Source organism: Trachemys scripta, chromosome 10 (assembly GCF_013100865.1).
Source record: "Trachemys scripta elegans isolate TJP31775 chromosome 10, CAS_Tse_1.0, whole genome shotgun sequence".
NCBI lineage: Eukaryota > Metazoa > Chordata > Testudines > Emydidae > Trachemys > Trachemys scripta.
The window spans coordinates 3,920,163-3,933,560 of record NC_048307.1 but is presented as its reverse complement, the minus strand read 5'-3'; the positions used below and the strand labels follow the sequence as shown (position 1 = coordinate 3,933,560).

Genomic DNA, 13,398 nt, shown 5'->3' with positions numbered 1-13,398 from the left:
AGGCCAACTGAAAGATTAATTAGTCAAGTCTCTGGGGTTAATGTTGACATTTCCTTCCCATATCTTACTTTCAAAGCAGTAACTCCAGGTGCTGGGCTCATGCCCAAAAACAAATCAGGTCTTAGAGCACTGTGGGTGTGCAGGCTGTTAAGGCTCCAATCATAGAATCATAGAACTCGAGAGGTCATCTAGTCCAGTCCCCTGCACTCATGGCAGGACTAAGTATTATCTAGGCCATCCCTGACAAGTGATTTTAAGAGCAGGGTAGACAAACCTCCAATGATGGAGATTTCACAACCTCCCTGGGCAATTTATTCCAGTGCTTAACCACCCTGACAGTTAGGAAGTTTTTCCTAATGTCCAAACTAAACCTCCCTTGCTGCAATTTAAGCCCATTGCTTCTTGTCCTATCCTCAGAGGTTAAGGAGGAGACAATTTTTCTCCCTCCTCCTTGTAACAACCTTTTCTGTACTTGAAAACTGTTATTATGTCCCCTCTCAGTCGTCGTCTTCTCCAGTTTTTTTCAATCTTCCCTCATGGGTCATGTTTTCTAGACCTTTAATCTTTTTTGTTGCTGGCCTCTGGACTTTCTCCAATTTGTCCACATCTTTCCTGAAATGTGGTGCCCAGAACTGGACGCAATACTCTAGTTGAGGCCATATCAGCGTGGAGTTGAGTGGAAGAATTACTTCTCGTGTCTTGCTTACAACACTCCTGTTAATACAGCCCAGAATGATGTTTGCTTCTTTGCAACACCATTACACTGTTGACTCATATTTAGCTTCTGATCCATTATGACCTCCAGATCCCTTTCCACAGAAGGCAGTCTTCCTAGGCAGTCATTTTATCTCCATCTTGGGGGTGGAGGGGGGAGACCTGTCTCATCTCCCACCACAATGTAGTCAGTGTTACCAACTCTCATAATTTTATCACGAGTCTTGCTATATTCGGTGTTTTTTCTTAAAGCCCCAGCTCCAGGAGTCATGTGATTAGGTAAGCATCTCAGTTGTTATCTTTTAAGAGAGGTAAATGATTAGGCACCTTGTGTCTGTAGATAAGTTTGAAAATGTGACAAGCACATTCTGACAGCTCAGAAATAAAAAACGAATAAAAAGAATCTCACCTTTTTTCTTCAAGGCTCATGATTTTGGGGGAGAGGGGGGCAGTCTAGCTCCTGGTTTTTGAACACTATGGTTTGGCAATGCTGTGCATTCTAGGAAAAGCAAACAGATACAACAGAACTGATGCAATCCTACAGCACTTGCTCCACTCCTGCCCTGCAACGGGGAGCTGGAACTCACAGCTTCCTGTGAACTGTGAAGCTGGGCCCTGTGGAAACTCTAGCTGCAAGAAACATGGAGGGCTGTTGGGGGTGGGTCAGCTAAGTGATGAAAACGTGGTCGGTCTGCAAGGATCAACTGGCCATAACCCTACATAGAAGTGGCGCAGTGGGCTGTGGTTGCTATAGCCCATGGCTGTGCAAACGATTTGTGCCCCTTCTCTGGGGGGAGGGAATTCCATCTGCACAGGGTAAATACATATCACAGGGCTTTTGTGAAGTATTTACCTAGTACACTGTGGTTCTAAAGAAGCCATCCTGGTCTGCCATGAAGGAACATGGGACCTGTCATGCTGGGGCAGGACAGTGAGCTAGCCAGTCTGCTACCCTCTCTCCAACAGAGACTTATCCTGCGTGCTTCAGAGGCAAATAGACCCCGTCCAGTCATGCAATATTACAACATAGGGAAGGGGCTGGATTTCTGCCTGACATTTCAGACATGCCCCCAGCTTATCTGTTGTTGGTTGGCCATGTATACCCTGATACTGGTTTTCAGCAACATGAAATTAAATGGGATAACAAGTACAGTTTACAATGGGTAGCGGTTCTGCATTATGAGCATAAAACCAGCAGGGAAGGAAAACTAAAGCCACTACATGATAAACTATCGCATAGGATGTACTGGACTCTGCAGAAGTTAGACAGATGAGACTTGAGCGAAAAGCGACAAGCCACAGATCTGGGATCTTTCTGCAGAACTTAATTTATGTGCTTTGGTCATGCTCCAAAGACTCCAAACTTAATTTGGTCTGGACATTTATTTGTCCTGAAATTAATGCCAGTAGTGCCTAGAGGATCCTGCCAAAATTAGGGCCCCATTGTGCTAGGCACTGTACAAATACATAATAAGAGAGTATTCCTGACCCAAAATACTTGTAATCTAAATAGACAAGACAGAGCGTGGAGGAGAAATAGGGTAACCAGACAGCAAGTGTGAAAAATCGGGACAGAGGGTAGGGGGTAATAGGAGCCTATATAAGAAAAATACCCCAAAATCGGGACTGTCCCTATAAAATTGGGACATCTGGTCACCCGAAGGGGAAATGCGGTACAGAGGTGAAATGACTTGCCCAAAGTTACACAGAGCCAGGAACAATGACCACGTCTCCTGACTCGCAGTCCAGTACCCTATTCACTGGACCAAGCTGCCTCTCCGCACAATGAATCCTGCCACATTTTAGTATCATCCATTGTTCTGAGACTGAGAAAGTATCTGTTCACAGCCTTGTCTTATGCAAAGAGGTTACTGCTGTGTCAGTGGAACACTGATCATACAGCAACAGTTAGAACAGGGACTGCCAAGGTGAAGATGCATCCTTAGAAAGATTAATTTATAATATACAGGTACAAAGTTGACTATCGGGGCACAGTGTGATTTGGGGGAATTTTTTGGTTCATGTTAAAAGCTACTCTAGTATTGATCTTACCCATTCATGACCACTGGCATCACTACACCGAGGGTAGCGGATCATAAGTGTACATTCAAAAACAAAGAGCTATGTTGTGTGAACATATAAGTTGCTAACAAATGTAAAACAGCTAAATCATGAACAGTTACATCACCAGAAAGCAACCTCCAGGCAGAAATCTCAACCTTCCAGCACACACTGATATTGCAAACACAGCTCCCTAGTCTAGCTCCAAACAAAAACTGCAACTTTACCTCTGACCTACATCCATGAACATGTCTCTTAAACCATCAGCACCGCACTAAATGTAAATATAATCCTATTCACAACTCACTTTAGTATTCTCTAATTAATGACTCACTAAATGCATTGATTTTCCCGTCCTCAGTGGAAAGTGTGAAAACTTAGAAAGTATGTGATCTCTGGTACAGATACATAAAGAAATGGGTACTTTGCACAGTGTCCAAAGAAGGGTAGTTTCTGCTACATGCACACACCCATAAACACATGTGTACAATATATCACATAAACACATTGTCACAGTATATACTCACTCCTGAGTCGTCTCCTTATGGCTGCATTTGGGGAATCAGCTCTCATCGGGTCTGGCGCCCCCTTCCGTCATTCGCTCACCCCGCAGCCTCTCTCTCCTCAGGACTCAGCCCTCCAGCTAGGTCATTATACAGCCCCCCCATCCCACCCCTCTGGAGTATCTAAGTCTCTCTGGACCAGCTGTCTGGTTAGCATCTCCCACAATCCTGTGCCACTTCTCAGTGACTGGTAGAGGAACCCAGGCCTGCCAACTATTCCAGGTTACGGCCCTGGGACCTTAAAATCAGCAGTCAGCGTATGCACAATCTCTAACCTTGCTGCTCTTTCCCTGGGCTGCTTCCTAGTCCACCTCCTACAGGCTTTCTTCTCCACCCTTCTAGGTAAACCCTTCCCTCAGGGCCAGGAACCAAGGGCTTCTCTCCCCCACATCCTGATTTCCTTCTTTTCCCTCTCTAAGCCCAGAGAGTGACTATCAGCTTCTACACTGCAGCCTCTTTCTTCTTCAAACTTCCTGGCTTTAGACCTTAGCCAGCTTCTCCCCACAGAGGGGCTTTATCAGTCATTAGTCATTTTCAATTAAGCCAGATTCTCCACCAGGTGCAGCCAATAAAGTTAATTGGTCCTAGCTGCACCAACTTAACCCCTTCAGGGTTGGTGTGGGGTGAACAGCCTGGCACACACATACATACAACACATCCCATAAACACATGTACAATACATCACAAACACACAACACATCCCATAAACACATGTGTACAATAGATCATATAAACACACAACACATCCCATAAACACAGAGGGGATGTCTACACTGCAGTTAGACACCCGCGGCTGGCCTGTGCCAGTGGACTCGGGCTCGGGCTAAGGGGCTGTTTAAATTGCAGTGTAGACCTTCAGGCTTGGGCTGTAGCCTGCTGGGACCCTCCCACCTCGCAGTGTCCTGGAGCCATATCCAGCCTGAGCCCAAACATCTACACCACAATGAAACAGCCCCTTAGTCCCAACCCTGTGATCCCAAGTCAGCTGTCACAGGCCAGCCACGAGTTTTTAATTGCAGTGTAGACATACCCATCCATACAACCCATATATCTTCAACTGTTTCTAAAAAGGCAACATGTTCTACATGTGACCCATAAAGGCCACCAGTGGGTGGGTGGGAAGGTTGTGACTTTGGTTTGCTGTTGGATTGAGCAGTGGTGTCGGGAGTATCGGGATTGCATGCTGGGAGGAGCATGTAGTATGTCTGAGATTTCTGCTTGGAGTTTATTTGCGTAACTGTTCATTCCTCTGTTCTGAATGCTTGTGTGGATGGTATTAGCTATAGGCCAGCAACCTTCATCGTCACTCAGGGTGTTTTGATTGTGAATTTCCTTGTTTTCTCATTGCACATAGTAAGTTCTGTGGTGACAGATAGGGGCAAAAGGAGAAAGGCGGTGTAACAATAATACTTGTAACAATAATAATACCACATTTCTGCATAACTAGCAGTGTGTACAATGTAGCTCCCACCTGCCTGGCTGTTATCAACCACTTTCACTACAGAGCTGAATGCAACCTTAACTATGGACCTGCTGACACACCTCCACAATCTCACACTGTCCCGCCCGGTGCCCAGGCTCGAACCCTCAGATGGTTTTTATTTTACTTCTAGTGCACAATTATTAGGTATGCTTTCTGATTGACTGATGAGTCACCACCTCTCAGGTGTCGATTAAAATGTGTATTTAGGTCTATGTCTTCATCTTTGAATCTGTGTGCGTGTTAGCCGCGTTATTGGTTACGCACATCAAACAATAAAGGGTTTTATTTTACAAATCGCACTAGTATGTTGGAGTGGTGGGGTTAGGCAGAGAGGAAAAACTTTGGCTTTTCAATGGTACATTGTAGGCAGGTAAGCTACAGTAAGGATTATACTGAGACTCGCCAGTTCAGCTCACAGAGGGCTCAGTCCTGTAAAGTGCTGAGTGTTGTCAATTCCCACTGAAGTCAGTTGCAATTTTTGACCAGGACCAATCTGGTCTGTGTCCTAGAAACAAAAGGCTCCAGAGTACCCAACAAATCTTCCTGAGCTGTCTTCTTCTTCCTCCCTTTGAGCCTTTGCCACTCACTCTGGATCTTCGCCTTTTACTTCTTGAGGTCTCTATGGACTTGATCCTTTCCCCATTAAAGTCAATGGGAGTTTGCCCATGACTCCAAATGAAGCAGGATCAGGCCCCACACACATAAATGTCTCTGGGTTTATCATTTAGGGGTGGGGATTTTCAAAAGCACTCAAGTGATTTAGGAGCACAAATCCCATTGAAAGCCTTGTGCTCTTAAGTCACTTGGGCCACTTTGAACATCCCCCCCCCCCCCCATGGTGACACTGAAAATAAATATTCTGCCAGCCCAGTCTGGTCTGTAGCTCTGACACCTTGTTGACTATTTTGCACCAGTACAATGAGCCATACAGCCGAAGCACAGGTGCTAGGTGCTAGCCCGGCATTCCCTGAATAGCCGTTTATTTTTTACATACTAAAATGTGATTTTCACTGTGCTGGTGACATTGAGGAACGAAAGGCTGAGTCCTACCCTTCCTGCTGGGTGTCAGAAATAGATCTGGAGAGACGATGACTCACCTGTAATCGAGAAAAAGTGAATGGCATCAGAATGAGATTTAAAAGTTAAATCTTCCTGACTCCATCTGCCAGAAGGAGGATATTGACCAACCCAAAGGCCAGGCTGGTTTGGCAGGGATAGCATAGAACATGGGTAACGCTTTGCACTATTATAACATTTTGTACACAAGGATCTCAAAGCGTATCACACATACATGCACCATGTGAGGTAGGTCAGTAATATTATCCACATTTCACTGATGGGGAAATTGAGGTACAGAGAGGTGATGTGGATTGCCCAGGATCAGAAGATGACTCAGGTACAGAACCCAGGAGCTCCTGACCATACGCCTGTTCAGGTCAAAAGTGTGCAGGTGGATTCCTCTTTGTTACTTTTCCTGCTGCTTCTGGCCGGAGCCAAAGGATGATGTCAGAGTTGTCATGGCATCAGTATCTATGGAACCGAAATCATCATCATCGTGTAAGAAAAACTAAATAAGGACATGATCCTGCCGGGGGGGAGACTCCCTTTGGAATCAATGGGGTTTTCCCTCCACAGGACCTGTACCTGATTTCTTTTTTCTTCTTCATCCTTTAGCAGGGGAGGGGAGAGAAATAGCAGGGGGAAGGGGAAGAGACGTCTCCAGCCTAACAGAGTCTGTGGCTGGCAAAAGGCAGTTTCTCATTTCCTGCGGGAGGAAAACACAAGCGACAGCCCAGCGGCCCTTCACTTCCTATTTTTAGGCCAGATAACAGGTATATAGCAGTTTAGTGACTAGAACCCAGCCCTGCAGTGTGGAGGAGGGGTTCCACTGACCCAAGAGCCAGCAAATGCACCTGTAAATGCACCCAGCTTAGCGATCAATCACACTAGTCCATGCCTGACACGGTGACCCTTTTCTGCTTTGCATCCACTCCCCTTAGATATAAACCAAGGGTCCCAGCCTCCTTTGTTAGAACCTTTCACCTCTTGGGATGGGAAGGAGGCTGGGGAATGCCCCCTCCCAGCACAGGCTCTGTCAGTGCTCCTCACACACATCTTTCCAGCTCACCAAAGACTGCACCGGGGTGTCTGTTGGTGGCTCTTGACTCTGAGCTGCTTGACAGGGCAGAGAACAGAAGCTTGGTCTGCTGGGCTTCTGGTATAACTGCAGTTTTGCACGTGTGGGCCACTGTGGGAAGAGGGTGAGAAGGTGGGGTAGCTTTGAAGAAATCAGGAAGCACATTTGCAGAGGGATGGGAAGGGGGTGGTGCTGCTTTTCCCCCCTGCATTGCTGCCCTATTTTGCCCTGTGCACCTCCTGAACTAGCCCCCTCAAGGCAGTAGCCTCATTGCAATAAGGGAGGCAGATAAACAGCAGGCCCTTGGCAGGGCATGCAGCCTGAGGCACCCAGTTAACAAACAGAAATCCATGCAACGAGCAAAGCTGGAGATGGTGCAATAAGGAAATAAAGGTAGGAATAAAAATCGAAACAGATCCGGGTGCAACGACGAAGAGAAGGATGCACCTGTATGTTCACCCAGACTCTCCTCCCCCCCCTCCCCGCGTCCATGGTACCGCCCACTCCCTAACACGCACACGACACCAGGCGAGCCCATGCGGCAAGGAACAGGGGTCAGCGGCAGAGAGGCAGGCTCTGGCTGCAGCCGCCGCGGCAAGGGCTGTGCGCGAGACACGGGCACCCGGGCAGGCGGTGGCGCGAGCCTCCCCCACTCCCTGCTCGCACGCGCCGGCTGGGTCTCTGCTGCACAGCCAGGAGCCGGAGCAAGCCAGCAGCCCAGCGCCTGGGGAAGATGGAAGGAGCCTCCTTTGGAGCGGGCAGGGCAGGGGGGGCCGTTGACCCTGTGGATTTCCTCAAGCAGCCTCAGACCATTCTCAGGATAGTGTCCTGGGTAAGGCAGAGCGTCGTCATTTTAAATGGTCATTTATTTATCCCCCCCCCCGTGGAGACATTGCTCCCTTCGTCCTCGTTTTCTCTGGCACCCTCCAGCCTTGCAAGATCGCAGTGCAAAAAGGGGCTGCTGGAGTGTTAATAAGCAATACTTGGCATGCATGGCTTTGTTTTTTCTTGTAATGTTGGGTGGCCTAGGCTGTTTGCTTTATGTTCTTTCTTTCTTTTTTTTGGCTAAGCAAGAGGGAGGGGAAATGGGGACAGCGATCAGGAAGGGTGTCAGGGGGAAACGGCTAACCATTTTTTTCTGACCAGTTTGTGTTGTCATTCCTCGCGAAACCCCAGTCAAAATGACAGGAGCAGTAGTCACAAATGCTGATTTTTGTATTATTATGACAGTATTTGCAGAGTGGAAAGATCACTTCTGTTTGCCCAGGGAAGTGGAAGTCTCTGCCTCCTCTCTGTAAAAAGGAGGGTATTTTTAGGGCTTTATTTTGCAACTGTAGATGGGTCGTTTTTCATGGTCTCTGTTTTTTCTGATGCTTAAACGAATGGTAGGATGTTGAGGAAAATCCTGTAGAAATCAGTGGTCAGAAGACATTTTTCTTCTATACTTCATGATCTATCCTTACCTAGATCCCTATGTTAATGCAAAATGATATAATGGTTTGCTGGCTGGCTATTTTTTATTTCAAATTCCTATTGCCTTGCTGAAAGCACCAGGCTGAATATGTTCTCCGGACGCCTGCTTTAGGGTGGCTTTGATGGTTGGGGTTCCTTGGGCAGCAACATGGAAAGCTACGTAAAGAGCTTTGCTTAAATTGATTATGCCAGGAGGTACAAGGGTTAAGGCCGACACTCCACCCATAACTTGCCTCATTGTGCTTAGGTTTTATGGGCTGAGACCTGCGAGCTGTGCTGACGGCGCTTTGATGAATTGGGCACCTCAGGCCTTCTCCTAAAAGACCTTAGCCAAAAGCCCACCTCACAATAAGCACCTCTAATGCGGTTCCCTTGATGGGAGCCTCAGCAGAGAGGCCAGGGGTTGAGATGGTGGTGGACCCCTTTTTCTGATTTAAAGGCAGGGAGGGTCCTTTTAGGTTCAGGGTGAGGTACAGTGGTGTATATGAGAAGCTTGCACTGCTGTTCCCTGGCTCTACCTGTCCTGTGAATGGAGGCCTTCGGTGTCCAGAACAGTCAATGTGTCACCTTTCCATAAGCACCTGAGTAAAACCATTGAAGTGACATGCTTAAGGGCTTTGCTGGGTCAGAGCCGTAACCCATTCTCCGGTGCTTTGAGAAAGCATCCGAATGTGATGCTGCGTGGACGAAAATGGAGGCCGATTGCCGGCACGAAACGTCAAGGCCGGTTGTAGATCGGTTCTTTTGCACATGATTGACACAGTGCGTGGCAGTGACATCTTCATAGATGCTTATGATGCGTCACCTGGATCCAGCATGGAAGACTTGGGTACTACAGTTGGGAAACAGGAACAGAATACAGAATATGGCATTAAAAAACAGCTCAGAAAAAGTTCCTGCACATGTTCAGTGGCTGATTGATCAAACAGGAATCTTCGGAAAATTTTAAACCACAAGGGGGATCTGTCCCAAAGGGAGAAGGAAGGGCCTGAAACCGCGAGCACTTACACATCAGATTCGTTCTAAGCATGTGAGTCTCCCCATTTACTTTGAATCTATTCAAGTGCTTAAATTTAAGCCCAAGCATAAGTTGTTTGCAGGGTCAAGGGCCTGATCCAAGGCCCATCGAAGTCAAAGGGCATCTTTCAGCTCACTTCAGTGGTCTTTGGATGAAGCTCCAAATACCTGCATGAGTTCATTGAAAAATGCTGCAGGCCACATTTTCCAAATATAGGCCCTGATTCTGCAAGCTGATCTCTGCAGGGAACCCTGCACCTACACGGATCAGCTTGCAGGCTTGGGGCAACGGCTGGTACACATTTGGGTCTTGCTCACAGTGGCCAGCTGAAGTGTGTGTCAATCAAATCAGCTTGAACTGGCTTAAAGCCATGTTTCAGTTAACAAGACTTCCTGTGCAGACGGACAAATTTCCTTGTGGCCTCGCCTGTCCTGATGAGTTAGCCTGCTGCATATGTTGGGTCAGTTTTCCTCCTGAACGCCTGTCCACTTGTGTGTGGGCAGCCGTCAAATTCCGTAACGTTATTGCATCCTACAGCCTCAAGAAAGCACATTCACTGTACCTTACATTTTTAAAACATTGTTTGCAGACCTTGTAAGCCCAGGGTACATTGCGTGAAGGGTACATTGAGAAGACAAAAGGCAGTTCTTGCCTTCCAGCTCGTTTCAGCCGTTTTTGCTGCAGTCATAGCCCAGATTGCTGGATTTGGGGTATGAAATGCAGCTATCCTGGCATAGAATATTATTGTGATTATTTATTATTTCCACTGCAGTAGCATTTAGGACCCCCAATCATGGACCAGGACCCCCGAGGTGTGCTAGGTGCTGTACAAACCCAGAGCAAAAAGACTGTCCTTGCCCCCAAAAGACTTGTAATCTAAGTAGGAGGAAGAGCAGAGTTTCTGTTGTTTACTAGGGATGATTCCTTCTCTTTATACCCCTTAAAACACGTGTTCCTATATATTTTTAAGCATGCAGTTAAAGTAATTGGACCACTCCTCCATGATTCAGTCCCTTCCAACTGTTCAGCCCAATCTCCTCCAGTGTGGAATTGCCCTGACACCAAAGGGTTGGCTATCAGATGCAGAGTGGCTTGTTGGATATGTTTGGGTGGGGGCACAGAGGGGAGCAGGAGAGTCATTTTACTGTTCAGCCAATAGTCGAGCCCAGTTCTGCTTGCTTCTCTCATCGGAGTCGTTTCATTGAAGTCCGTGGAAGCCGCCTTGGGTGCAGCAGAGCAATGCAAGACCTGCGCATTATGTATGTCCCACTTCAGGCCCTGATCCTCCAGCACTGAAATCAATGGGAGTTTCATTGCTGGTTTCACTGGGAGCAGACAGGGCCTAGTGGGATTCTAGCAGTACAGAGTTACACATGGGCTGCAGGATTGAGCCCTTCGTCTGACATTTGAGAGCCTTACTGATGACTGTTGACCAGCTCAGAAATCCCCAGTGAAGTTTACAGTTCCAGGTAGAATGAAAATGATTTCTTTAAATATACTATAGCATTAATTTCTGAAGAACAAAAGGCTCCTGCCATATGCAGAACTTTCTGGCTGTCATAACTGGAAAGCCCCATGAAACCGTTCCTCATTTGTCTCTTCACTCACAGCTGATGCAGCTTGTGAGTCAAGATATGATAACACTTGTTTTTTATGGAGTGAAATGAACTTGGGAGTCAACAGGAGTTCATGCGGTCACCTGCTCCTTCCTTTTACATCTCTCCTATTATTAATATAGACATTTTAAAATTGTTGTATAGTCGAAAATGGGACACCTTCAATTTAATGTAGACATACATTTATGTTTGATGTTTAAAATAAGATTTAACAAACCTAGTCTGGATAGAAAGATTCTGACAAATTCTCTTGAATTTCAGTAAAGGGTTTTCCCCCCCTGCTAAGGTTGGAAATTCCCAAGCACAGTCACATTGCACTATTGCAAATGGAGACTTGGAAGGATTGGATTGTTGTGGGTCAATGTTGATAAACATTGATTGCACTGTGTGCACACAAACCAGTGAAAAAATATTTCCATTTGTAATAATCAAAATGTACAGATAATACATGCAAAGTAAGAAAAATGCTGCTTGAGAACTGATTAGATTTGATTTAAGGTAGTTTACTTTGTGTATTTTGACATATGATACTGGCAGTTCGTGTTTTAATGGTTATAAAGCTTTAACTTTCTGAATCTCAGTGTCTACTGTCCTTAAATAATCACTCTGACCTCACCCCATTCTCTGATTCCGCATAATTTCCTGCAACTGTGAAAATTTAAATAGATAAAAATCTACAAAAGGCTTAAAAATAAACATCAATATTATCCATTGCAATGATAAAAAAAATCAAATTCTGCCTTCTCTATGCACTGTGAACCAGAAAAATGAAACTGATCGTAAGTGGAAAATGAAACTGATTGGCCTGTAAGACACAGAGGGGATAGCTCAGTGGTTTGAGCATTGGCTTGCTAAACCCAGGGTTGTGAGTTCAGTCCCCCACTGAGGGATCTGGGGCAAAATCAGTACTTGGTCCTGCTAGTGACAGCAGGGGGCTGGACTCAATGACCTTTCAGGGTCCCTTCCAGCTCTATGAGATAGGTATGAAAACAGAAATAGTCTAAATGGGGGGGGGAATATAATTTTTGAAATTATTTATAACCTAAGGTCCTGATCCAGCTCCCCAGGGTGCTTTGAATGACCATGCTTGCATGGAACCACATAGGCTTCACTTGGGCTCCAAGGCCTGCCAGAGTGAATCTCAATGCAGGAGCAGGGCCTAAGTTGATTAGTAACACAGGTAAGGAATTGGATATTTAAAAAATATATTGGCGGGCCAGATGCTCATCTGGTGTGAATCATAGAGATACTGGGCTGGAAGGGACCTCGAGAGGTCATCAAGTCCAGCCCCTGCATTGAGGAAGGCCCGAGTAAACCTAGACCAGCCCTGACAAGTGTTTGTCCAACCTGTGCTTAAAAACTGCTAATGATGGAGGTTCCACAGCAATGCACTATCAGCCTCTTTGGAGCTTGTTGATTTAAACCAGGGGAGGATCTGCCCTGTGACTCTTGACAGCTACCCTTAAATAGTTGGTCCCATTTGTTTTTATTTTCTTAATAAAAATTAATTTCTAGTTTATGCTGTCGGGTTCCATATAGAAAGCCTCTCCTTTGCAGTGAATTCACTTGTTTGGGGTTTTTTTGCAACCCTCTCTACACTGTTGAGAGTGAAACCTGTCTTAAGCAACCAGACAGGGGACAGGCCAAAATCAGTTGCTTAACAGAGGTGGAGTAGCATTGTAACGGTCTCTATAGTTTCTGAGAAGTGCCTTTGAGTGGCCTCTTCTGACAGTAGGTTGCCTATGCCCGGTTATAGCAAACCCTCCCTACGCAGCAAAGCAGTTAAGCATGTGCTGAAGTGCTTTGCTGAACTGTGGCCCGAATGAAGAGATCTCTGTTCTGGTTTCGCTGTATTAAGGAAAGCTGATGATGCTTTGAATGACAGAAGTTGCTGTCTTTCCCTTTATTCCTAGCTCAAGTTTGTTTTGTTTTGCCAGAAGGAGAATAGGGCCAGAGCTGGCTTCTATTTGTGCTCCTGGTACAAGATGTGTCTAGTAGGAAAAAAAAACCCCATGCCTGGTAGTAGAACAGATGGGCAGCAAAACAAGGAGAATACAGTGCCAGCATTATTCTTGTCACCGTATTTAAGCGATCTGCTGGGATGTGCTGTCCACGTCCTCCCTTCCTAGGGAGTATCACGCAGACAGAAATTTGGCTTCAGGGGGAGCTGCGGGAGGCCAGGAGTGGAAGGTTCCTCATTTTGATTGGGTGGTGGTTTGTTTTGTACAACATTTGAAAACAAAATTGTTCCAAGTGATTTGGGCTGGATCCTGCAAAGCTTTACTCACCCGAGTAAGTCTTGGTCATTCAAAGAGTGCTACTGAAGCCGAGCA

At 46.2% G+C, this 13,398-nt stretch overlaps 1 protein-coding gene across 1 annotated transcript in view; it reads left to right on the top strand.

The window, feature by feature from the left end:
* Positions 1 to 7,547: 7,547 nt before the first annotated feature.
* The window catches only part of SYNGR3 (synaptogyrin 3), a 33,556-nt gene continuing 27,705 nt past the window's right edge, over positions 7,548 to 13,398 (top strand). Inside the window, exon 1 of the mRNA XM_034784750.1 lies at positions 7,548 to 7,790. Within this exon, the coding sequence (XP_034640641.1) occupies positions 7,692 to 7,790 (99 nt within the window). The 5' untranslated portion in view covers positions 7,548 to 7,691. The remainder of the gene's footprint in view (positions 7,791 to 13,398) is intronic.